This window comes from Botryllus schlosseri, chromosome 8 (assembly GCF_051294905.1).
Source record: "Botryllus schlosseri isolate E-star chromosome 8, Bs_hap1, whole genome shotgun sequence".
NCBI lineage: Eukaryota > Metazoa > Chordata > Ascidiacea > Stolidobranchia > Styelidae > Botryllus > Botryllus schlosseri.
The window spans coordinates 22,977,649-23,005,636 of record NC_137243.1 but is presented as its reverse complement, the minus strand read 5'-3'; the positions used below and the strand labels follow the sequence as shown (position 1 = coordinate 23,005,636).

The window sequence follows — 27,988 nt, the reverse complement described above, 5'->3', positions numbered from 1 at the left end:
TTGTAGCGAAATTTGTTACGGATGTATTGTACTAGTAGGCTTTATATGATACAGAGTGTCGTAGATTACAGCTGAGTAAACTAAGCATGTACTATGAGGTGTGCGTAATTAGCTTGGCACGTAATAGAAACGAAAAGGGTTCGACAAATTTACAGATATCAGTGTTGCGAAATTTCATCGATACATCACATAACAAAAAAGGGCTATGCTAGTTTCATACGTTATGAAAGTTGCAAGGTACCAACGTTAAAGCCTTGTTCATAATCGTTCCGAAAGACACCAGTTGATCTCAGTGGTAAGGTCACGAATTCAGTGGTTTTTAGATAACACCGTTTGGGTTTAACGCGAAATAGACACCTATAAAAATAGCTTTTAGCGTGACGCTTGACAAATCCTATCATCACATCGACTTTCAACCGAAAATTCATAGTCAGCGATCACAAAAACACTAGCTAAAACTGTTACAGAGGCACCAAAATGGGTATAAGGTCTATGATACATAAAATAACGAATATAGAAATTCGATATCGAATTTCAGCTGCTGCAGTCAACATCGCATGAGTAATTTTTCAGAACGGCGCACACACAGCCCGATAAAATTAACGACACGGGGAAGTCTGATCATCAAATCCCCCCCGTCACAAAAATCCAGAGCCGTGAGCCGTATGGATTGTTCCGCGGGTATGCAAATCGAAACCTCATGCTATTATCGTAAATCGGGGCGTATATGAAAGGGATTAGAGGTCGGACTCTCCGTAGAGAGCCGTGGAGAAGCTCTCGTAGTCCAAAGCGTCGGCGGGAGCGTCGGGTCCGCGCCACGGCGACATCCTCTGGATGCAGTATTCCGCCTGGTCTGGGGGAAGCTCCCGGCGCAGTTCGTCGGCAGTAATGTACGGCTAAAGGAAAAAGCTAGTGTTAAAAACATGTTTGACCGTAGCAAGGCACAATGGATTAGCGATATCACCGGTTTTCGGGACCTATATAAGTAGTGGAATATTAGGGGGAAAAGGCTCTCACTATCAAACTGGTCAAAACATCTCAAGTATAAAACATGACAGAATGCTACTTCAAGGACAGTTGACAACATTAAAGACTTGTTCATAATTTTTAGAAAGCTACCAATTGATCTCAGTGATATAGTCAAGAATTCAGTGGTTGGATAAAAAACCTTTTCAGTTTTAAGCAAATGAGACACCTACAAAAATATTGTGTCAAAAATACTTTTTTCAGGCGTATAAATTAAGATCGCCGAACATCAAACAACCTCCCCATCTACTTCAAGACACATATTTCCCTTGCAACACCACTTTGGAGATGGCGCCATGGCTCAAAGACATAGGATAGAAGTTCTTAACCTTGTTTCATCATGGAACCCTTCAGGTTCAGTGGGCGGTTGCGCCCACCCAGAAAATTGCTAAGATGATAACTTTGAAAAAGTTCTGCACATTGTGGCTCAATTTTCAATTAGGATATTCATGTTTAAAATGCTACCCGATGTCTAAAAAATAGGTCATCATCATCACGTCAAGCTTAACCCTATCTCCATGCCTAAAATAAGTAGTCCCACAGACGGCTTCATTGATAAAGGATCATATCGTTTTGTAGGTACACGATGATGTATTTCCTGATGACCATTCACGGACCCCGGGAAACTAGTTCATGAGCCCCTCACATATATGGACATCGCGAACACCAAGGAGAGGACAAAGAAAACTAGAATATTGCAGGCAAGTTGCACGGCCCCACTTAAATACTGGACACGTAGTGTCGTAGTTTGACGACAGCGAATTGGCAAGCCAAATCTCGATAAATACTAACAGAAAACTCTTACTTTATCTCCAGCCAGAATGCGGAAGGAGTTGATCACTTGATCGGCGGTGTCACTGTCGATGTTCTCGTGTGTCATGAAATCAATGAAACTTTGGAATGTGACCATTCCGCTCGCGTTAGGATCCACGATTGCCATGATACGTTGGAACTCAGCCTCTCCCTGGCAAAGTCGCGGGAAAAGAAACAGCGATAACACCGGTATACGGACTGGATACATGCACGGTACGCTGCACGCGAATAACATCTTCAGACTTGTACAAACTACTTCATTTTCAAAATGCGCAACTAGAACGTCCACTACTCAATTAAGAACCAACGACATTTCAAAATTCGCAACTGACAAACTAAAACACAACTAACTAATGAGGGGGCTTTGATCCCAAAAATCCTGGTTATGTCACTGTTATTAGTGATGACTAGGGCAAGTGTTTGTAACTTGTTTTTACAACTTCAGGAAGCTTCCTAAATACTCAGACGTTATGTAGTATGTGTTTTAAGATGTTTAGAGGAATCTTACATTGCAGCTTTTCTTTATTTTTTCGTGTAACTTTTTGCAAATTTTTCGATTTTTCATGCAACTTTTAGCAAGTTCTTCCGATTTTTTATGCAACCAACTTTTTACTGGAAATATTAAGCACTATATGTAAATAGATAGATGGATTATTTCGCTGTCATTCAAATTTGAGGGCCTTTCTGATTTGACGTACATTCAGGCTAGACCGCCGAAAATTATATTTTCACCGGGTCAATTTTTTTAGGCTATTGATTTTGTTGAAGTCGCCAAAATCTACTTTCGCTACAGTGCCTTGGACACGGAACGATTCGAGTATCTCATACTCATACCCTAATAATTTCAAGGAACTTGTCCATAAATGCAACTTTCCACGGATTTGACTACAACAAAAACTTGCCCTAGTGATGATTCTAAGCAAGCAATGGCTGCAGAAACATCACACAACAGTACACAGGTATCACAATCATCTCAAACGACAGCATATGTCTTCTAGTTGTTCGGAAACTAACTTTTGTAATGTGCACCTTGAACTAGCACTTACTCAACTAACTAGGTTGGTAGCTCGTACAAGTCTGAATATGGTGCAAACAATAACGCAGTAATATAATCTCATTTGGTCACATCGCCAAACGGTACCAGACAAAAACTTGAACAACCCAGAGTCTGCTGAGTTATAGTGGAAATTGCCTATCCTTTTTCCATTCAATAGGCCTATATCTGCCTGATGTGGATAGGCTGGTCGGAACATAGAAACACCAGCATAAGGCTGACGAAAACAGTAAATAATGTGGTAAATATTGCAGATAAGATTTAATACAAGGTGACTAGCAACGGTCAATCAAGTCATCTCTAACAAAACCTGAAATATTTCATACAACGTCATATAACATCAGGAATATAATATCAAGTATCAACATCTCCTACCGGTTTTGTATTACTCTCAATCTCCTACACGCAATGAGTATTTCCAGTGCTTTACCCAAAAAGCACAATGATTTGCGGAGATCAAAATACATAGTATGAGTTGCTATCAGTTTTAGGTATGAAATCCATTGGCAATTACAGACAACACGTACGCCTGGCACTTCAGTTCTATGAATTATGGACTAATTGAGGATTTTAGGGTGGAAAACGGTGTTCTGGTGGTGAAATATTACAATAGCAGACCCTGGGTTGACATTCAGCGTTATATAAATTGTAATAATACAACAGAAACAGAGAAGGGTAAAGAATAGAGTGTTTGTGGAAAAGAAAAGTTTCCATATGTGATGTAGGCTAAATGGTATCAACTAGCACGCTGTAAACAAGCGGTTACACCAAAAGCGAACATTCTACATCTTTCAAAACAAATATAGAATGTTAGTATGCACTGCCAAGTAGCTTGCTATTACCAGACGACGTAAATAAGCCACGCCTCCAAGCTTGTTCGACAAACTTTGCATCATCAGTGTTTAGTGCTGCTACATATTGCACTACACATTACACACCAGATTACAGGAAGCTCCCTTTTTAGAAACACCACTTTTGACAGCCGAGGCTGTTGTTAATACACACCAAAACAGGAGGAACAAATTGTGTGAGGATCTGTACGTAGCGATTAGACATTCAATGAAAGTATTCGGGTCAATATGAATATACTATATTATATAAGTATAAGATCTTAAAGTACCATGGCATGGCATGGCAGTGGGTTCAAAGGAAGTTTGGAACACAGATTCAAGGTATATCTCTTCCGATTGGACTTGGACAGTTGCAAACAGAGCAACCACTGATGAATAAATGCACAGAAGCTGCTAGAGTGAGTAAGAAAATATACAGAGCAGTAAGAAAAAGAGGATTCGTACCAGTCGATATCCCATAGAAATGAGAACGGCGGCAAAGTCATCAGGCTCGAGATAGCCAAGCTTTTTCTGTTATCCAGGAAAGAAAGAGTGGATGAAGGAAGATAAGCATGAATGTAGAAGCGACAATTCAATTCACACCATAAAACAAGTGTCAAAGAGGTGCGGCAACACCGTCAATGTCGCTATCGCTTTACCTTAGAATCCTTGAGGTCAACCTCGTAACCTAAGGACGTAAGGCAACCATGGAATTCATCCGGATTCAGCTGTCCACTGTGATCCTATGATGCAACAAGCAAAAAGACATGCAAGTGAAAGTCATTATGCGCACACGTTAGCTAACCCGCATGCAACGCTACAAACCTGTTGTGTTAAGAACCTGTCATTTGTTAGCGTATATTCCAGCACGACAACCTAGCCACAAGCTACTGCAACTCAATGCTGCGTGTCTCGCTATAAGCTGTCGCTGAAATGAGAGTCACCCAAAACATGCACAAGCCGTATGACGGATGCGATACAGCTACTCAAGTCGGAGAGATGACGATAGAAAGACCGGGAAAGGGTTTCGTTTGTATTTATCCTCGCGGACCTAATACCTGGCTCGAATCTGGGGTGACATCCATTCCAATATTGATAAGGCATCCACGGAACTGATCAGGGTAAAGCCAGCCATTTCCGTCCTGCGCAAGTGTAGGTTTGGTTAGGTTTGCATAACTAAATTCTTATGTCTTCATGAATATGTATTTGCAGATATGCCTTTGTACTTCGTAAGCCTCAAGAATATTCCCCTGCACACAACTCGCTCGCGCACCAAACCTAGAGACTGCAATGGCCGAATTCTTGTGTCTTTTTTTATCACCTGACAGTATTTCCAACTAGGCATATTCCATTTCTGACCAATCTGACCATGTTTTCATACAATATTATGTGTACAGTGAATTCATTCTTGTGTAGTGTCCTTATTATAGCTGCTGACACGAGCACGCCTACTTCTTCAATCACTCACCTAATGACTACAGAATCTGTTCATGGCATCCGAATACCAACTACGCCTGCTATGTGAAGACAGGATTCTCGTTGACATAAATAAATTTTGATAACATTCCTGCATATAAAACTGTTGATTTGACAGTGAAAAGAGGGAGTCTCAATCTACCTCCAGACAATGAACGAGCCTGCACCTCAAGTGTCAACTTCATTCATTTTTTTGTTCGTTACTGGAAAGATCCACTGGCAGAATACCTAGGCATGAACTAAAACTCTAGTCACAAATTCGTGGTATGACTCCCTGTAGTAATACTTCTGTGCCAGTGCTCCTCATTACAGGCTATCAATAGGGCTGAGCACAATGTTTTGAGCACTCTTTCAGAGTTTAGTATCAATTGTAATGATTGAAGTCGATTATTTCATGTTCTGTGTTCGAATGTATGGTAACAAAGAGAAGAATAGTTCAGAGAATTTCTTCCTATTTCGAGTTATGTGTTGTGTTCGAATTTATATGCTCAAGGCTATGAAAAGATTTTTGTCAGTGAAAATAACTGTTTTCTAACTTTCGCCCGTCATGGGAGTCTCGAAACCGCGATTAATGGTATTACAGCCCCAAATCATGTAGCAAAAGACTGAGAATATTCATGGAAATAATATTTTTGCCACAAAAACAACAAAATGATCATAGTCAACAAATATCCTATAAAATTATTTTTGATGAGGTGTAAAATGTCATGATTTTGCGTGTCGCTACGAAAAGGAATATATATGAACTTTTCTAGTCATTCTTTCTATTATGGGATAACGAGCAGCACTCTCTTATAATCTACTAGAATTTTGATAGTCGACTCTGAATTGAATCGGTCAAGAACCTCGTACTCAATTTTGCTCAGCCCCAGCTATGAAGCCGTCCTCACTGCGATACCTGAAGGTTAACACAAAGCATGCGACTTTCTACCCTGACTTCCAAGTCTCGGTGACATCGACAAGCAGTGACACGGCGACATCCTCAAGCTCATTTCAAACCCTGCAGGCACAACGAGCCCAAGTTCTAGTGAAACAAAACGAGTCGACTGACCCGGTCGAAGTGGTTGAACGAGCTTCTGAACTCGTTCATTTGTTCCTCCGTGATGCCCTTGGCGTCGCGAAGCAGAATCTGGTTCTCGATCTCGTTGATCGTCCTGGCCAGGGAGGTTTTCAGATGCTCCCAGCCGACGCGGATATGCTCCATGGTGAAGGGCGTGTGCGGGTTGTCGTACACAAGGCTCTCTTGCACTTTCTAAATGAGAAAAGGAGCAATTTCGGTATCTGGCCACGAGAGATGTAGTACATTCCTTCATTGCAAATTATATTTCAACTTGTTGAGAAGGCCATGCATATTTATGACATAGTGAGATCGACTGCATGGCAGGGTTGTAATGACTCGAGTCACGATTTTCTGTTGACTCGACTTGACTCAAGTCATTTTCTCAAAATACGGAAATGACTCGACTCGACTTGGACTCGAGTCATTACGCACGAGTCAAACCAAATCATATGACTCGAGACTCAGACGGCCCAGAGTGACATTTCATTGCAATTTCGAAGAGTAGTAAGTATAACTGGTACTTGAAAATGCGACCAGAAACTATTAAAAGTGAGGAAAATTAGTATATTATATATGCGAACCATTCGATATCACCAAACAGAGTTATAACAGTGGGTTTAACAAGACTTTATCTGGAAACTGAGCCGTCAACACAATGACTTGGACTCGGACTCGAGTCATAATACCATGACTCGGTGGCGAATTGAAAATGACTCGACTTGCGACTCGGAGCCTTGTGACCTGGTTACAACTATGCTGCATAGGGACACATCACATATGATTACGCAGCGGTGGTCAGTAATAATCTACTTCTACTTGTTCCTGAGACCCAAGTAGGTTTTGCCTACTGAATTGGCCCCATTTTGAACTATTCACTGATCGACTGTGTTTTTGGAATACTTTCAATTCTACTCAACCGATTTCAAGGCAAAACTATATACTTTTTGTGCTTCAAGAATCAAATCTCCACGAAAACTAATCGAAGGAGCCCATGTATCGCGGTAACTGAATATGCTTTGCACCGATTTTCATCATCATTGTCATATGGGTCAGTTTGCGTTAGTCGCAGAGATGCAACCGGAAACTCGAAAGTGGCTAGCTCTGATTAACTGCTAGTAGAACGTAACCCAACAAATAGATCTACTTTTTAGAAATACTTACTGAAGTACTTTTCAAACCCGTCATTCTTCACTTCCTTTCCAAGTAATTTTGACATGCATTCGAAATTTCTACTTCTACTTGTAATAAGCAAAAATTTACGACGTTCCTTCTACTTGAATAGCAATGCTGACTAATCCACACACGTCAATCACACGAAGGGTCGTCATTTCCAATAAAGGCACAAAATCGATACCTGGTTGATGATTTCGAGGTTATCCACGTTGGGCTGGTACGCGATAATGTTCTGTTGATAAGTCTTCAAGTTGGACAGGTTGTTCTCCAGCGATCCCTTGATGTTGAGAGCCATACGGACGGTTTCCTGGGAAAGCAAACAGAGATCTTATGTCATGCCGAACCGATGATACACTATCATGATATTTGAAGGGACTATTTTCAGTTCTCCCCCAGTCGCTGACCAGTTCCCCATTTCGATTGTCAGCCGAAAATATTCGGGTTTATTGCAATATGAAGAGACTCTTGGGCGAACAGAACTTCAACATACAATTGAATAATCTCATTCATATTGAAATAAACTGAACATTTTCAGCTGACACTCGTCAGGGATAATTGTCAGGAACTAATAGTAAATTCAGAAGAATTTTACATATATGCGACAGTTGACATACAAATTCTTCTAAATTCTCTACTAGTTACTGATTCTGACGAGAGTCGCACAAAAAATTGGGGTTAATCCAATGTGGGAAGACTCTTGGAGGTACAGATCTTCAATATATATATCTTGGATAATCTATTCATATTGAAATAAACCCGATTATTTTCGGCTCAGGGACTACTATCTGGTAGAGAATTCAAAAGAGCTTTGTATTACATACGACCGTTGATTCAAGATCTATAGAATTCTCTGCCGGTTGCTGAGACAATTACCAGGGTTGTAAAGACTCGAGTCACGATATTTTGGCGACTCCACTAGACTCATTCATTTTTTCCAAGTGCTTAAACCGGTTTGTATCTAGTCAGTTTTTGTATTGACTCGACTTGTACTCGGGTCATTTTGCATGACTCGAGCCAATTCATATGACTCGAGGCTAGGGTGGCCCGAGGCAAGGATGGCCAATATAAACATTTCATTGTCACTTTGAAGAATAGTAGGGTCACCACCAATGTTCCCTCTAATTTTGACGGGTCTGCGCATACTCACCAACTCACTGCGCAGACCATTGGAAAACAGTGCGTAACGACTAAAAAAAGGTCATCACTTTGGATTTTCTGTGCGCAACTTAAATTTTCTGTGCGCAGAGACCGTGAAAGCACTGCGCATTTGCGCACGTGCGCAGCTTGGAGGGAACATTGGTCACCACATTATTGGTATTTCGTCTATCAGTCCAGACACTTGGAAAATAGGGCCAGAAATTGTAAAGACTGAGGAAAATTACTGTATTCTGAAAACGAACCATTCTATATCACTCGAGCAGAGTCTAGAAGTGTGGATTGAACAGGATCAAACTGAAAAATGAGCACAATGACTTGAACTCGACCCTCTACTAGATGAATTAGACTCGGACTTGAATCGGTGGTGAATCAAAAATGACTCGACCGGAATAGAGTCAAAGCTATAAAATCGACTTGAGACTCGGAACCTTGCGACTTCATTACAACCCTGACAATTACCCCTGACTAGTGTAAGCCAAAAGGTACGGGTATATTTCAATATGAATATATTACTCAAGCAGAATTCAAATACAATTATATTATGTAGGCTGCTCACCTCGGTCTTTTCCGTGATCCAGGGCCCGACTTTGTTGGCAAGTGTCGCAAACTCCACGCGCAAACGCTCGTGGTTCATCTGCTTGGCAAGCTCCTGCTGCAGGGACTGGTCGCGTTTTGGCACGAGTTCCTTCACCCTGCGCCACTTGTCGTCGATCTTCTCCGGGGTCAGATTGGTGTAGACGTTCTCCATCTCCTGGGTGAGGTTGTACATGCGTCTGTGCTTCTCGACGTCGTTCATCAGCGACATGATGATGTTCTTCTCTTGCTCCGCGTCGCTGAGCGTGGCTTTGAACGTCTCGTGAGCGCTGATCAGACCCTGGTTGGGAATAAATGCCGAGGTTAAGTATAATTGAGAAATAACCAAGGCGTAATCGTATATATCGGCAGACTTGGACAACTAGATAATTCCAACTGTCAAATGTGACTCATTGGAGCAAAATACCAGTAATGGGAACAGGAAGTGAGTGAAATGTTTCCATACTTTCATTGTAATTCTACTAATTTCCTGTTATCGTGAAAATGCTGCAGCAGAACTGTATAGTGCGAAACGTGCCAATCTGGCTGCACAGACATTTACCACTTTCATGCTTACAAGAACGATCTCTGATTTGATATGAACGAGCTTGATTTTTTTACAGTCTTCCTTATTCGGAATTTAAATCAATATCCAAGTTTTTGAAAATTCAGTAATTTTAATCCTAATATATCATCTATATCAGTGGTTCTCAACCTGGGGGCCATCGCCCCCCTTGGGGGGGGGGCGTGAAAGCATCTGAAGGGGGGCGCGAAAAAGCGGTCAACCGAAAAAAATTTAGTGCTCTGCGCGATTTACATCCAATTCAAGCGTGTTTCTCTATATATAGACCGAATTTCACAAACATTCATAACCTTCCAACAAACAATCTGTTGAGGTTGCTAGCATCCCGGTTGGATAGAGTTCGAGTTCGACACACAGAGGTTGATGTACTCAAGATCGGGCGAAATCAAGTGCCAGGGAGATTCCGTTCTAAATTGGGTATTGGACTTGAGGTTGAGTGGAGTATTACTCATTTTGAAGTTATACGAGTACCAGTATGTATGGTGCAGAAGAAAGAGGACGATGCACAAAGTTCAAATATGAACAGGCATCTGTTATCGCTCACAGAGAAAATAATCCCTGTTCCATACCATATTCCAGATAATTTGGTATTTTTGACAATCGAAATCAGTCAGGCTATATATAAGGCAGGGGTTCCTAACTAGGGTCCACAGAAATAGCTAGGGGTCTGCGAACTAGTTTTAGGGGTCTGAGAAATGACAGTATGTAAAACTGTAAAACCAGATTATGCTCCCTCCAGTCATTAGCTAGCTTATTTCAGACGATGAATTTTCCATGGGCTTGATGTAATGACCTTTTTTAGTCACCAAAAAGCTTTCTAGGCATCAACTAGCTTAAATCGGAATTAGGCCAAAACGATGACACATTTTCAGTCAGAGTCTTCCAAAATTTTAGGGTTCGCGATCAGCAAAGTTAAGGAACCCCATATAAAAACGTTCAAGAATTCCTGCTCGACAGATAACCATTAGCCAACAGGCAAATTCCAGCCTGACTTGGTATGAACTAAATGTTGAGCCAAATTGCGATTGATGAAATCAAAAGACTTGGGTGGCAATTCCCATTGCAAAACTGTCCACTCTGTCGTTTACAAGGTGGAATTATGGTTCCAGGTACACTAATTGCAACACATACCCTGCAGAGCGTGTCTCACGGCGGAAGTTACTATTTCAACTTCAATACAACCATTGAAATGAAACAAAAGTCTCGAGTCCCAAGCAAAATATTGATATAACCATTTCCATGACTTCTAGTGTTTGTCTTGTCGCCTTTCGATTCCGCTTGACCTTCAAAATCCCCGTATATCGAGTGGCAATCAAGTCCGACACCGAACGTAGTATTAATTGTGTAATGATTTTAGTTGAGTAGTGAGGTCCGATTCCACAGGATTTATATTATAAACAAGAAATATAATATGTGGCGTTCTTCAATCCTCGAGTGGTTATATAGGTATCGCATCCAAAAACATGCAAAACAAAGCTAGCCAGGAGGTTGTTCAAAATTGACTTTTTATTTCGGATCCCGAGGATTCAATGATTAAATTGTTAGGTTGCCTGAAAAACGCTGCTCACCAAATTTGACGCAATTTCAACACATACAAGCGAAGTTATTCATTCGAGTTTATCATTCATAATTTTGGGATTTTCCACCGCCTATGCTATTTTTGCGAATCCAAAACTTTCAGCTGCAATAACTTCGCTTCTAAGGGTTGGAATTGCGTCAAATTTGTTTTGCATCCTACTACAAACGTTGACAGAAGTGTCATATCCGGGAAGGCGTGATCAACCCACAACGTTACCGAAAAGTATAGGCGAAAATACACCAAATTTTCTTTGTGATTGCAAAAAAAACATACATATTATTGAAATTAAGACATCAGCGCTACTTTGGGCAGGTTCAGGACTTGAGGGCAGACAGATCTGAAGTGAAAACAACCTGATAACGGACGTTAGTTCAGCAGTAACACAAATAACGGCAACTGTATCCATATTCCCACTGCTGCCACACGATACAGTATTTTAAACACTACTGAATTGACAACACAGAATGAAACTCCATTCAAGGACGAGGTAATACCTTGATTTCTTCGTTCGAGTGAACGATGAACATGTCTTCCAAGTCTTCCATAGCACCGTCCATCCAGATATTGAAAGGTGCGGCCCTTTTAGCAAATTCAAGATGCAGTTGTTCGATGGCCTCCATGCATTTCTCCACGTTCTGATCGAAAGGAAGTAAAAACAATTTGAAATCGCACACCAAACCGAGGATACACAACACTAACCAAAAGAGCTTCTCTCCTCTTTCCAGTAGCATCTCCCAGTCTATCCCATTCCTCGCATATCGAAGTGCAACGGCTGTTGATGGTTGCAGTGTCGTGATAGTCCAGATCGCTGAGAAAACACAAAAATGAGGATCAGACTATACTAAGTGTACCAAGCTAATCACAAACTTCAATTCTTGGGCGATGGCAGCAATTTGTTCCACACGATCTTGATGGGCGGCAAGGTCAGTCTCGAAAGCGTCGTGCTTCTTGATCAATGCCTGTGACACGAATAACACTGATTTTAATAAAATACTAAATGACGCAGAGGCAGAAGCAAGGAAGGGCAGTTTGGGTGCAGAATTTCAGAATTTCTACAAATTCATATCAGTAAAAATCATACTAAGCCATACTTTCGCACCGTCAGTTCAAAACTCAGAAGATAGACTTTGACTTTCATCAGAGCCCATCAGAGGCCGTGATTCAAATTCTCAGTTTAGAAAGAACTTTGTCTTCGTGAAGTAATTATAGCATAAGTCATCGTTACTGGATAAGCCAGAAATTTTATGGTTTCAGGAAATGATCTTCTTGTCACATTGCGAATATCATTACAACCTCTCTAATGGCACAGTATTATTTCATTCACTGCTCATAGCTATTACATTCAAGTGCGTATACATCATCCTGTATGCCAACATTGTTATCTTGTAAATGTATTGACAGAAGAGTTGGTAGTGTCGCATTATGTACTCAACACCTGTCAGGTTCAACGGGTATACAAGCGCATTTGCGCTAGCGTGTTTGCTAGTCTCTGCATGGATCTTTGAACCACACCTATTGGTGAAATTCACCTATTATTGGCAGGTGCAGAGTCTCAATGAGAGGCAGTCAAAAATTTTAGGGTAAATATATTTGTCAATACGAATATACTGTTTGCAATATTAGAAAGTTAGAAAGGGCAGATTCTAACTGAAAATCAAAGATTACGACCCCATACCTTGACTTCTTGCAATTGGCAGTGCATGTAGTCTTGTTCGGCCAGCTTCTTTTCCTTACCGGCGGTCCAAGACTCGTGAATTTGAGCCTTGTGGTAAAACTTCTTTGCCAAATGGTCCAAACGCTCCAATCTAACATGAACACCAAATCGGTTTCGAACTTTAAAAGTGAGCAGCCTAGTTCTAGTCAAGTTGCGTCTTTAAAACCATTTTAGTTGCCGAAAGAATAGAAAGCACACGTCATCATACTCTGTTGCAAATCCAGATGCATGTGTTCTGTTGTGTGATGTTCTTGCAGCTATTGCTAGCATAGAGTCATTACTTCTAAGTGGCGAAGCTAGGAATTTAGTTCTGGGGATCGAAATCCCTCCCATTACAAATTTGTACCGATGTTTGCGTGCTAAGCCAACCCAATTTCGATAAAATAGAAAATTAGGAAGTGGCTTCAGAATTTAATCCACCTAATTGTGTTTTAGTTACCGGTAGTTGAGAACGTATAACGTTTGTTAGTTCTAGGTGTGTGTCTTGAAAAGTGAGTAGTTCTAGTTCTAGTTCTAGTTGCGGGTTTTGAATTGAGTAGTTCTAATTTTACTTGTGAGTTTTGAAATGCGAGTAGTTCTAGTTGTTTTGCGAGTTTTGAAATGCAAGTAGTTTTAGTTCTAGTTGCGAGTTTTGAATTGAGTAGTTCTAGTTCTAGTTGTGAGTTTTGAATTGTGAGTAGTTCTAGTTCTACTTGTGGTTGTGAGTCTTGAATAGGGAGTAGTTCCAGTTCTAGTTGCGAGTGTTGAAATGCAAGTAGTATTAGTTCAAGTTGCGAGTTTCGAAATATAAGTAGCTCTAGTGGCGAGTTTTGAATTGTGACTAGTTCTAGTTCTAGTTGCAAGTTTTGAAATGCAAGCAGTTCTAGATCTAGTTTTAAAATGTGAGCAGTTTGAGTTGCGCAATATGAAAATCCGGCATTTTGCGCCAGTCTGCTCACAACTGCGAGAACAACACACCTTCTCATTTCTGAGAGAAGCCATTCCTCGTAGCCTTTCTCCGCGCCTTCCAGACCCTTCCAAGCGTTGGCGATGTCAGACACCAACTTCCCTTCGGACGGCATAAACGCCGGTCGGTTGTTCAGACGCAACTTAGTCTGAAGCGTGTTGAACGCAGACTCGAGCTGTCCCTTTTCCTCGGCCTTGGAAAAGAAGCGCACGGTTCGACAAAACACAAAACCCAGTAATGCAAATAAAACATGCGCACCTTCGGAGGCTTTTGGCGTCTCCTGTAGTCTCGGAAATCGTCGAGCTTGCTCTGAACAGCGTCCATTGTGTTGTCTGTGGATCTGTTTTCGAGCCATGGCCGCATGCGGTTGATCCACTCCAAGAGCTTTACACAAAATGATCATATAGAAATTACAGAAGCAACACCAATTCATGATCCTACACTACATCTATCCTATGCGAGATTATTAAACCTCACTTGGTCAGTTCAAAGGATTTTGTGCAGCGTCACGATTATCAGGGTAGACGAAGCGATGATTTGTTGACTTTACCATGTACAAAGTGTGCGTAATAACCCAAGACTGTTATTAGGCACGAACTCCACAAAATAACAGATATGGGAATAATTCTTTAATGAATAGGTCTATAAAATGGGTCAATCCGTTTCCCTTCATGGTGGTTCACTGGAAGCATCATGAAAAGGCCTGTTCTCCTACAGACAAGTTGGTGTCAGTAATCAGCTTTTGTGATTCCTACCATTAATTCACACAAAACTGTGGAAAATGAATGTTAACAATGTCAACAACAATTGGACTATCGTTTAATCACTATACACATTCCTTATAACAGTTAATGCCACTACGGCTCAATTGACCATTGTCACGGGGCAACTTTCTAATGAAATCTCGTTGGACGCAAATAGAAACTTACATATTGACTCTGTGAGCCCCAATTTATAATTATACCATCGCTGTGGAATCAAAGTAACACATGTCCATTTCACACATTTTGAGAATATTAACATAACAACAGTTTTCCTATTCTTTCGGCAATATCTTGACCATCATAAACTTCGAAACAACGTGATAAACATAAACGTAGCAAGATATGCCCGGAAAAAAAAGAAAATTTCACAAATGTGGATCACAAATTTTGAAAAATAGGAGACGAGTCACTTTGATTTCACCGCGACGAATTGACCATTGTCACCTGGCGACTTTTCAAAGAACTTCGTTGGACGCAAATAGACCCTTACATGTTGACTTTGCGCGTCCCAATTTATAATTATACTTTCTTACTCTCTCAAACTATGAACGTCTATTTGTAATGTCTTACAAAGGAAGCGGCCATTATGACGATACTTGGAATGCAACAACACCATTCCAAAGAAATAATATGAACATTGAACTTATTTATGAAAATCATCAAGGCGTCATAGTTGTGTCAGAAGACAAGTACACAAACACTGTCGAACCTTAGACTTACAGGAGCAAACACATGACATACCGCGTCAGCACATCTATGAACTTAGGAAAACAGACAAAAACACTAGCCTTCCTACAATATTAGATTGTTGCCGAGAATTCCAAACGCGAAGATACTTACATCGGAAGCGAGCCTTTCATATTCATCCATGAGCCTCTCATTCTCCTGGTTGACGTTCAGCACTTTGCAGATGCGGTTGGCGGCCGTCTCGGTCTAAATCCACGAGCGTGAGAGCGGGGAACGGAATCAAATCCAAACGATATGTCAATTGATAAGAGAAGCGAAAGGCGAAGAGAGACGTGACAGAGCGTAAGAAAAGAGAGAGCGTGCGTACCTGATCATTGCCAGAGAACGCGTGATAGAAAGCAGAGACGTAGGTCATGATAGACCGTTCATCGGGCTTAGCCATGTTGACAATGTCTATGAATGAACGGATGCATGGTGAAGAAAGATGGAGCAAACTCATGTGATGATGACATCAGATTCTCGTGATCAAGTCGTGATTCTAACTACGAGGCCCTCACACATAAACTTGGACTTGGAAAACTAGACAATTCCAGTTGCATAATTATAATAATTAGAGCAAACCGCGGTACGGTAATCTAATTTGTTACCTGTTTCTATGCCCTAATTTTAATTATAACTTAATTTCTAGTTCTGAAAATGTCACAGAACGGCACAGTGCAAAACGAGCCAAGCTTGTTGCGCAGACATTAGTCATTCTTGTGCTTATGAGAATGAGCTCCTAATTTGATATGCCCCTTGCTTTGTTCAATTTCCAAGTCTTTGCGATTTCAGTCATTCTTATTCTAATCGAATTTAAGAAAAACCTGTGTAGCTATAATTCTGATTTCAATCTTAATTTGGAGAAAAATAACTGTAGCTATAATTCTACTTCTAGTGTAATTGGAAAAAATGTAGCCTATAGCTATAATTCTAATTCTAATCTACCATAATTTTCTTGTTGGCCAAGTCTGCATTAACCTCATGCCCGGTTTGAAGTGACGTCACCAGGGGCATGAAGTAGCCTCTACTTGATTATGCACTTTTAAAGAAGATCTTGATAGCATTTTCTTTGCGCGGTTATTAAAAAAGATATTATGATCAGCGTTTTCAAATGCTATCTTACGTCATCAAATCATCGATTTCATTTGGCAAATGTAGCGTCTATGTTTGCTAATATCCATATCATATGCTATCGGGTCAACGCCAAGTAAAGGTAACACATTTCTATGAGCAAAATACGACTACATGAATTAGAATTCTTGAGTTAAATTTTCAATCAGCTATTAACTGTAAAAACTAAAAAAAAAACTAACAGACTGATTTCAAAAGGAGTACTTGGAGCAGATTATGTAATTCAAGTTGATGATGCATTATTTATGATCGCAATGCGATTACACGCATTCAAATCCTTGTGATTCATGTTTGATTACACATTAACTGTAATAAGTTAATGCCAACGTATGATTCTAAAAGGTATGCGCTGAACAAATCATGTAATATTCAAGTTGATGACACAAACACGCACGCATATGATGCAAATGTGGGGATGGCGAATGATACACTCCCCAAACGGTGCAGCGATCAACTAACCGGCATATCTTGCGCAAACGCGTGGTAGAAGCAAGACACGTACGTCATGACTGATTTTTCATCCGGGAACGGTATCTCCACCATTTCTGACATTGGAGTTTAGAAGAACAGTTTAATTTAATTCCTGGTGGCATAACGCCTACGAGGAGTCGCGCATTCCACACATATCCACGTCAATTGATCATGTTCGCCAATGTTTGTAGATTCAATTTTCAGGATTTACCACGACTACTCAAAGTTACTACTGTCTGGAATGTAGGCTATTCTAAAGCTCAAAGAGGTATGATTGTGTAAACAAGTTATTGAATCGTAAAGTCAGCTAGAGCCATCAGATTTAAAGCCTTACAAACGAGAATCCTTTGATTGAAATTTGCCAATGCATAATCTTTAAACAAACTGATTTTTCCCAGGCAATGCACGTATTCTAAGTCGATGTTCTGCTAAACTTTACATTGTAAAATGTACAAGCAATTCCCATTAAGAGAAAACTTCACATTTCCCAATTGAGATGTAAACAGTAGAGTATTTAATAGCTACGTTATAAATTGAAGACATGACCAGATAATAATGAGGGTATCCAGAAAAAATATTTCAGTGAAGAAGGTTCAAGAACAGTACGGAATGGAATAGCGTACAGGACAGAAGAGTCGGAAAGACAGAGAGAGACATCGAAAGTGTGCCAGCAAAGATGCACAAAGTCAACTCTCGGTACCTTCTTAGCTCCGGAAAACGCATGGTAGTAACATGACACGTAGGTCATTACCGCCCTCTCGTCAGGCTTGGCACAATCAATCATATCTGTGACATCAAAGCCCAAGTATTGAAATTTGTTCTGCAGGGACTATATAATCATTAATCAGTGTTTAGACAATAAAGACAACTCATAAATTCACAAGCATTACTGTCAACATGAAAGCAAACAATCAAAGCTAAACGCAGTTAAATAAAGAGTACTTGCAAACGTTCCTACCTTCTGGGTCCAACATTCTCGGGATATCCAGATATTTCTCAGCTACGTCAAAAGCAGTATTCAGATTGGTCAAGGGGTCGTCCTACAAAGTATATCAGCAGGTTAATCATCAATATCAATGAAGAAAGTGGTAGGCCTACTGTGGTAGTAACGCAATGAGACTCTAATACGCTCGAGCACCGACTATCTAATGCTTAGGTAAAAAATATGTGTTGATAATTTCTTTTGTACACTATATACCTCTTTATATGTAGTAGAGCACAGATGTAGTTTTGCTTATATCAATACAGCAGCAATTCTGTGACTATTCTCTGCCCCCATGAGTTAACATTCGGTCAATGGCAATAGTACAAAATCCATATTAGTATTTATTGCGCAAAAAGTAACTTCTTAACAATATTTGAATAGTAGTAAAGAAGTTAGTAAGTACTTTACTCACAGCTGTTAAGGAAAAGTATTCTAAAAGTCACTCGGTCAAAAAAATACTTCATTCAAGTACAAATACTTTGCTATCTTGAATATAACTGAGAGTGACTCACAACTCTAGTGTACTAACAGTACATTACCTTTCTCAAACTATCATAGTCAATAAGGTCCGGCCTGTGTCGATGGATCAGAGCGCAGAACGCAAGGCCGTCTTTCCAGCTTTGAAAATGTGAAGGAAACGTTGAAAAAAACATGGGCGTGGCGCAGCAAAAATTGTGCCTCACCTCATGTGGAAATTTTGCACGTTGACGTTCTTGTAAGGCGCAGTTTTACGTTGGCACCATAACAGAAGACCTTCTTTCGCAGACGACTCTAAAGGGTCAAGTACAACGTCATTAAAGCATACAGTTAAATAGGTTTAATATATTCATGTTGAGATATACCCAAACATTTTCAGCTGACACTCATCAGGGGTAATTGTCAGCAACTAGTAGAGAATTAAAAAGAACATTGTACAGTAGCCTACCGTACACCCACAATCGCATCATGAAATGATATCAAGTCGGTAAAGATTCCAAGAATGAAAAATGTACAGCGATTAAAGTCTCACACAACTACAGATAAATTATGTGCAGAAAACACCAAAGTAATGTATGATACATTAGCTCATGTACTGTGCACTGCACACACATACTTTAGAGGGCGGCTCAAAGGCAAAGAGCATACGAAATTATGGGATTGTGAAACGTAGCAATTTAATGGAGGAGAAGGATGACACGTGTTTATGAGATTCTAAACTAAAAAGGCTCCGATACATAGCATTTTACAACCACAAATCTAAAACATGGCATCTGCACCATAAAATAATATTATTGTCCTGATTTTGTACATTTCTCATACACTTGAGTGAATGGCAAATATTATGTTAGCAAATAGTATGTCGATTCAATTCTTCCTTCAATAAAAATGATCCATAAAAGCATGAGCACTACAGCCAGCAACAACTCATGTAGTGAACCAGATGACATATGAAGTCTCAAAGACGTAAATTTACAATCTGACAAATCATTTTTACACACAATCAAGCTCCTCTGCCATAATATTATTCACATCTTTATTCTGACGAACTTCAAGTTACCTTCAACGGAGATATCTTGGATTGCAAACCTCAGGATAATGGTCCAGATCATACCCAGAGTCATTTTAACGTTTCCGTCAACGATTTCTGTTAAACACAATCGATGACAGGATGAAAATAAGATCCAACATTCCCAAGCACTAAATCGCCTACCTTCTGGTCCAATCGAGACGAGTCTCACACCTTTGGAGGCGATGAATTCTAGCGCCTTGTTGACATTGGCAATTTTGTGAAACCTCATTTTGCCACGGTCGGGCCTGGGCAGGTGTTCACCCGATATAACCTGTAAAATTGAAACATTAATCTCCATAATGTCACCAGACAGAATAAAATTTCACTGGCAACTTGACAACATCGTTAGGTTGGCTAATGGCGATAAAGACATGGTACATTCGATTTGGCTCAACTTTAACCTGTAGAAGTATATCGTAGCTATAAGAGAAGATTTCAGATTCATTATGAAAAAGGTAAAAAAACCTTCAAATTCTACTGGCGGCCGTATGAAATTGTTAGGTTGGCTGAAATATAGTATTTACGATGGGAATTCTGTCATTATTAATTATTTATCATTACCGAATATTAAACAACCCTTGTGAACAAGGCAGACATCACATCTCACAGTCTCTCAAATAGCAATCTCTGATCATAAATCAATCGATATTACGTTGTTGACCAGTCTGACATTTAGATTCCAAAATATCATTGCCGATCACAAATGAGTGTAGCTTCTTCATTAGTGGGACTCAAAAATTGATTTATCGATTTACAAATGTCTAAATCAACACCAACTTGGGTTTGTTCACAGAGCGCAGGTATGAACCACAGGTAAATCACAATATGACGGAGAGTAAAAGTATGTACCATCATGGATTCTGATATACCTCAGAGTAAAATCGAAATCCTGGTTGGACATGTGTGATATTACAAAATAATATATAATTGACGATCTGATAGCGTAATCTCTACTTCGATGTAATGAACTTCGGATTCATCTGCTTTCCAAGGTCTTATCTACAAAGAATACACATGTCCATCATAAAAAATGTATGCAAAGCAGGTACTATACTACATGTTCTGCTCGCTTACACGAGGACTGAGGAATGAGGATGCATGACAACCAAGGCGAACCTCTGAAAAGTTTACTCAAAGGTGAAGGGGCAAAATATGACGCCATCAAAGTAATAGGACTAATAACCTGGAAAGTTCGCAAATGTGTGTGTTTGTTGCGCCCAAAAGGGAAAAATGATAGTTACACGCTGTCAAAGGTAATTTTGTAATAATTTATCGACTATGCTGACTATTCCATGGCAGTCTATCCTTTACTTCCCGGAAATGTTGTTTTCATTAATAATTGTAGGTTTGTTCATCATGTTTTGACACCAACTCACAACCAACCAAAGTTACCCAACTCCCATGGTGGGATGGAAGGAGGCAACTATATTTTTTGTTATTAAAAAAAACTACTTTTGTTATCCAAATCATTACAACCAAGACGAGGTAACACATATCAATGGGGAAATGATCGAGACTGACAACATATAGCACGCTCCATGTGGCTGACAGTCAAGACGCAAGAAATAGAACATCGAAATGAAAGACAGTGTCACACAATCACCTCAAGCAGCAGCATGAGCTTCAGGCCATTTCGAAAATCTTCTTCAATGAGTTCTATCTGTGTTCCTGCTTTGCGGAGGTGAGAGTTGCACCAGGCAGTGAAGGTCTGAAATGAAGTCAGATTACAATGAAAATATCCAGCAATATAACTAAATAACAGGGTCATAAAATAAGAGACCAAGACCCCAAGCACAACAAAACAAAATTAACTGCATTCAATGTGATCTCATATATCATCAGTACCATATTAATTGACAGTAACCATATTAACCAAAATGACAGATTCTAGATTCCTTCAATGCAAGTTGACACTAATAGTCAAACAGACAACCCCAGGGATGCAAAGAGATGCTTGGTTCGGTCCCTTTAGCAAGATTAAGCTTTTTGCCGCAACAAGATAACTTTTAGCAAGTAAACATTACTATAGAGCTGGAGCCCAACGTAACAAATTGCAATCCGAATATTCAAATCAAGCGGTCAGTTCTTGTTAAATCGTATAAGATCATATGGACACTGCAACGTAACTGCAACATGCATTTGATATTATGTTACTGCAAAGCCTGAGAGTGCACTATCAGATGGCCAAGTGTCACCCATCATCTTCAATGAGAAGACAGCTTGGATTTCCAAATAACTGATGCCACTGACGTTTTGTTAACAATTCTAGAAGTATCCCCTATTCACGGGCAGCGGACCAAACCAAATTGTAGCCCCTTGTAAAGGTGACTTCACACGTTCAGTGATGCAAGGCTTGCTACCAATGAGATACCAGAGGGCATTATGACAGTGAATATTCACAGTAACAATTCCTAGCATCAATCGAAACCTATAGATAACAAGGTAGGCATGAAATAGTGGGAAAGTTTCTTTAAAATGACAATTCATGGAGATGGAAAACAGTTGATTATTATTATTCAACATATATGATACCATATATATAACGTGAAAAACCACACCGTGGTATGTCACATTATAGAGTTGTCAATTAGCTGAATTAGCTTAATATGTGGCTATTAAAATTAGATGGAATGCATTCGATAATTTACAGTTGAACGATATATTTATATTTAAATACACCCGAATTTTTTCACAGGACACTCGCCAGGGATAATTGTCAGCCCTCGGAGACAGCTGTAAATATTCTGATTTATTTCAATATAAATAATATTATTTCATTGTGGTAATTTAGTAGACGTTCTGTGATTACAAGAATCTCTTCATCATGAAATTTGGGCAATTGTAATTTGTATCAAGCGATTTTCTGTGAATATTTTTAGCATGGAGATGTAATACATAAAACGGAGGCGTCGATTCAATTTTGCGCTCGATTCCAGCCGTGTAACGCGAGGTCGCGATGAACACAAACAAGGACGGCGCAATACAACTCACCTTGCCTTATAAGGCGCGGCGCGAAAAACGAATTGCTCAAAGGTAGTCGAGTAGCAAACATTCGGCACGGCGGATTAAAGAAACCACCTGAATTTCGACAGATTCTCTCGCGCAGCGCTCACGAATTGCCCGCTCGCGCAACACGCAGCGAGTCGAGTGCCGCGAATGAAAACTTGAAATAACACACGGCCGGTCACGCTTCGCGTACCGCGCAATTGTGGACGGAAATCTTCAAGTCTGCTCAATAACATTCGGAGGGAGAAATACCGCGCACGAAATTCCATTGATCAAGTGACACCGCCAGCGATTCGATTGCTTTCAGAGCTATTCTGTACCGACGATTATTTTCGTCGATGGAATCGATGCGCAAGTTTCGCAAATTGAGACCGGGTTCTCGTGGATTTCGAGCTCGCGGTCGCAACAGTAGTTATTTCTTATTGCATTCATGGGATTCCATAATAACACAACAGTAATCGCATAATGGTATGTTTTGAGCGCTAGCTTCACAAGATTTCGCAATATGAAACAGCGTTTTTGTCGATTTCAAGCCCACTTTACAGCGACGCAATAGTAGCCACTGCATTCCATACTAAATGTAACAGCCACTCGCGTGCCGGTACATTAACCGCTAGCAAACTAACACCTGGCGTAGGTGAATAGCGTGTGTTGTGATTGCCAAGAGGTGTGAGTCATTTACAGGCTACTGTAAATACTGCCGGCCGCATAGCTAAAATAATTTAGCACGATCTAAATGTATTGAGAGGTCGCGAGGTTGCACAAAATGCTGCGAATTATTAACCTGCAAAACGACACACAAGCCGCGCGTTACATCGACCGGTCGCGACGAGTAATATGCTCGTAAATTCTAGTTTTGAAGCCCACGAATGCAGATATTAGGTGGCTTGCATCGGCAGGCTAGAACTCACCTTTTTCTGCTGCCTCTCCCACGCAGGATCCAATAATCCCTCCCTATCCCAATCGTCCTGTTGGGCCATGTAATCGTTCTGATCCATGTTCGGTATATTTCCAAGTCCGACAGTACACTTAAACTTTTCACCAACACACGGCACTAACCGTGTCAGACGGATAAAGTGCTACACAGAAATGGGACGCAAATATTAGCGCACATGAAAGCGAAGCAAGATACGCTCGAACTCGTTTATTTCCGATCACAAAGAGCAGAAGAAGCAGCACAGTTTCACCAGCGTAGGAACTTTCACACGTCTTCGTAATTTCACACCAATCGACTCAATCGCGTTAGCGAAGCAAGTCGATCGTTCGCTTTACGTAAGTTAGCCAATACCAATGTTTCAATCAGCAATACATTCCTTTGTATTCCGAGCTGAGATAGAATCCGTCCTGATTGAAGAAATATATTCGCTCGTAAAAGACACCTGACACTGGATAACCTGCGTTAAATTCGACTCCTTGCGACAACCGCTATCTGTAGAAATCTTTACTAGAAATCGGCCATAAGCAATATCTATCAAGTCTCTCGTAAAACGATCCTTCTACGCTACCCACCGTAGGCGGTGGGAATTAGATACGCGATACGTGCTAGAGACACATGCAGCAAATCGCGTACGACATTGCTGCGCTGCTGAGCGGCCGATCGTAGATGACAAGTTTTGCAGCTGACGAAACGTGACGTCATTATTCAATGACAAGAGCGTATTAGTAACGACGGCGGCAGTTCGCATATTAACCCGTTCGCACATCACCGCAAATCCGCAATGAAACGCTATTTCATCATGAAATCAGACCGGCCAAAAGCAATAATGATGTGCAGGCTAACGTACATGTCCAAAGCATCAAGTTAACCTAACATAACATACTGCAAGAGCAACAGAAACATGGTTGCATCATTCCACGGCAGAGGATGGCATAACATAACTATTGAGCCAAATGTAATTTACAAATAGCCTAGCAAAGTACGATCGAATTTTCGACAAAGTTATTACTGGTGGATTAGAGTATGCAAGACTCCCGAGAACCAAGTAATACTATAATCAATCGGACCATTAACACACGCTACAGAGAGGTTATTCATAACGGGTTAATATAGATGCCCTCAGGCTAAACTGTAATTGAATAAATCCTTCTAGGTTAGTAAAGTCAGGGCGGGAATGTATGGAGTTGTATTGACTGTTCTCAATTATTATTTCTACTTTCATGCATGTTGCGATCTTGATTTGTTTCTCAATTTCTAGCAAGACTGTAAAGTACATTCGTCACTAAGGAATTAAGAATTTATGCTTTATATCATTCATATTATTGCAATGGCATCTAAAAGTGTTAAAATAACGCACAGACATAAGTGATTTACAATGCATTGGGTTCTCTCTGTTGAGTGGCATAAGAATAACATGACATTTTCTGTAGAGCAGGTCAGGTTGCAAGCTTTATGGCAGTCATACAATGAATCCAGAGGGTCACACTAATAATCCCAATTTCAACACAATATGCACATCACACTATGGAACGATAAAATACTCAAACTTCACATGCAATGGAGTTTCCAAGACTCGCACAGCGGGAAGACAAAGTTATAACCTTGTCGATAAAATAACTCTTATAGCCGTTATGGGCATCTAAATTCATTACCGGAAAGAATTGACTTTCTACTCAGTTCGAATTCAAATACTCAAATCATTGTGCCCAAAACTATCAGTGATAATAATAGTCTATAATGCAATAACATGGATGATATTCCGTGCAAAATGAATATTGGTGCTCAAATTCAAATAAATGCAAAATATAAATATCAATTCCCCATAATCTTTTGGATACTATACTTAACTCATTACTACAGGGTTGTGGATTGCGGGAACAAGGCATTGCTAATTTTGATTCGTGTGAGGTTTGTGAAATGGCTTTCGAATTCAACTCATTTAGTCTGCCACGTTTGAACTAAGCTCAAGTGAATCGAGAGAAGGGTCAAATCATAAAAATCTCAATATGCTGAGATTGCACAGCAATACTTCTGAAACTTTGTTCAATACGCCGAAAATTCATATGTCTATGTATAGCGAAATATCCAAATTTATTGGTAAATTTTGAGTGACCGGTTCGTAATGAGAAGGTTGTCAGTCAACTACTAAAAAGTCGAAGTGCAGCGCGCAGCTTCACCACAGTATTTATATCTGGCACGTGTATGAAACGGTGCACAACACCCCGTAACATCCTTGCGGGTAACAGCGAACATGATATCACCACTGGACATAGCTGCGCAGTGTCGAAAGAATATACTATAGCTCACCGTTGATAACGTATAACTAATTGCATCAGTGGATAGCTGGTGTAAAAGATGAAGCAATAATGGTAGTAGGCCTGGTGCGGAAGCTGTAGAGGCAGATTCTTATTCTACTTGCAATAGCCTAAGTGCATTGAGACAAGCAATGCTAGTCATATTCAAATATTAGAGAGAGCGACTGTTAGCGAAATTGTTTCACAATATAGTTATATTTTTTATCACAAAATATATATATGACATCTTCATCATAGCAACTCAGCAAGCACCGTTTATCATTGCGATAAGTATGTCGAGTGAGCATGAGCATAATTGTTTGCGATAACCTAACCATGAGGGGTCGGGTCAGGTGAATTTTTGGACAATAAAAGTCATCCAAGCAAAGAAGTTCAGAAAGCCATGCTGTAGAAAAAAATTCTGATGCTTATGCCACAAAGGCAATTAAGCCAATTAGCCACAAAACCAAAATAGACTTTCATACCTGTTCACATTTAGTGATCCAATCATGAAATGGTAACATGTAACCATCAAGTCGAATTGTAAGCCTGCCTAGATATTCTAAATACCACGATGGCCTATAATCAAGGTGTCGTTAATAGGCCCATGCCTATAATATTATAGTCATTGACAGGCTGAACCTGATCCCGCATAATATCGTTATCTAATATCGGCATTAGAAAATATAACTTTACTGTTATGACAGCCTGGAGTTGGAAGAATATCAAGATAACAGCACATACAATTGCAAGACCAGAAAACGATGCATTGCTTGAGCTTATCAAGCAGCATTTAGCAGCGGTAAAGTTAATAATAAAATCCCACCACCTAAACCCACACAGCAGTTCAACGAACAGGTCACATTTATAATCAACATCAGTAGGACATGCTAATATTGCCTATGTTGCCATTGACTTGAAAATATCATCATGAAGACAAAATGACCTGGTTAACAAGAGGCCCGCATTTGTGAATATAAATAAAGTATTATGCTTTTTTTTCGGAAAAAACGTACCAAGATTCCAGTAGGGTGGGATGGTTGGTGCAGACTTGATACACAGTCTACTACACAGTTTACTCTAGCTTCACTTTGCTCCAGACCAGCTCAGACATGTATTCATATATAGAGTTCACCTGCCGCTGCCACAAATTCACTTTGCTACCTCTTTGGATCAAGCTTCCATTACTTCGAGGGTGAGAGATCACTGCTAATTGCTGTTACTGACACCACATATAATGGTGATCATTAATGTAACGTAGGTGGCTCTTCCTATGATGCACACTGGAAACGTGTATCTTTTCTTCTTCGATTAGATAACTGAATCCTTTCCATTTGCACGCTACTAAATAAGCCGACTTCCGTGCTACTATAGTTCCATGATATGTACTGTATGATATGTACTGTATGTTCCATGATATGTTACTCAGTCTCTCAGGTAATACCAGCATAGCAATGCATCACTGCGTAGGCATATAATACGGTACGAGAAAACGATTTTACATGAGAAGTCTGGGAAAATTTACACAAAGCGCGCAGTCGTCTTTCCAGTTTAGCACGGCAACGGCAATGACACGCCGTCTTCCAACCCGCTCTTGACCTACCCCACCCTCACAGAGTACTTCGGTCGAAGTTGTAGCAATACGGGGACGTCTTTGCTGCTCCCTGATGCCCCCATCCGAGAAGTGACATCGAAACCCTTCATTAATTAGATTACATATCTTGGCCAATCAATTAGTTATTGCATTTTTATGACATAAAAACAAGTTGCAAGATGTCGAAGTATAGTGCATCGAAATATCTACATTATCTACTTTTTCTTTTCATTCAGTTTGCGTGCATGCCTCCTCTTTACATTCGCCAATTCAAAACTGGTCGCAGCGGGCCACTTTTCAAAATTCGTAGAGGCCGCGGGCCGCATGACTTCAATATCGAGATAAAAATAGGCATCGCAGTTTAACAGGTAGGTTTTGATAACTCAACGTCAGTAGAACGCTGTGCTTTCTAGCATTGGGCAACTAGCATATAGTTAATACAATTAAAAGAAATAAGATTTTATTGAAGAATAAATACAAATGCAACAAAAAAATCATGATCATCACTTTGATTCTATTTTGAACGATGAGTTGCACTGTGCACAC

General features: G+C 40.1%; 1 protein-coding gene across 4 annotated transcripts; it reads right to left on the bottom strand.

The window, feature by feature from the left end:
• On the bottom strand, positions 1-23,718 carry LOC145445038 (alpha-actinin-1-like). 4 transcript variants are annotated; one of them, XM_080323132.1, is made up of 21 exons: positions 23,529-23,718; positions 21,215-21,319; positions 19,753-19,882; positions 19,600-19,686; positions 18,746-18,833; positions 18,602-18,680; positions 18,036-18,117; positions 17,778-17,863; positions 15,590-15,682; positions 14,244-14,369; positions 13,997-14,178; positions 13,001-13,130; positions 12,193-12,284; positions 12,025-12,133; positions 11,820-11,960; positions 9,147-9,464; positions 7,614-7,739; positions 6,251-6,451; positions 4,782-4,865; positions 1,832-1,990; positions 1-896 (listed from the first exon to the last, which is right to left on the bottom strand). In XM_080323132.1, the coding sequence occupies exons 1-21, from the start codon at positions 23,613-23,615 to the stop codon at positions 738-740; spliced, it is 2,664 nt and encodes an 887-aa protein (XP_080179258.1). In that variant the 5' UTR covers positions 23,616-23,718; the 3' UTR covers positions 1-737. The 4 variants fall into 4 exon arrangements, with proteins under 4 accessions (XP_080179258.1, XP_080179257.1, XP_080179260.1 ...); XM_080323131.1 differs by lacking the exon at positions 4,782-4,865 and adding an exon at positions 4,383-4,466; XM_080323134.1 differs by lacking the exon at positions 4,782-4,865 and adding an exon at positions 4,189-4,254.
• Positions 23,719-27,988: the final 4,270 nt, after the last annotated feature.

Coding starts and splice junctions, on each gene's coding strand:
- LOC145445038 (XM_080323132.1), bottom strand. CDS start 23,615: ATGGATCAGAACGATTACATGGCCCAACAGGACGATTGGGATAGGGAG. Junction 19,687..19,752: donor CGTCTCGATTGGACCAGAAG/GTAGGCGATTTA, acceptor TGTGTTTAACAG/AAATCGTTGACGGAAACGTT. Junction 897..1,831: donor GCATTCTGGCTGGAGATAAA/GTAAGAGTTTTC, acceptor TTTTTCCTTTAG/CCGTACATTACTGCCGACGA.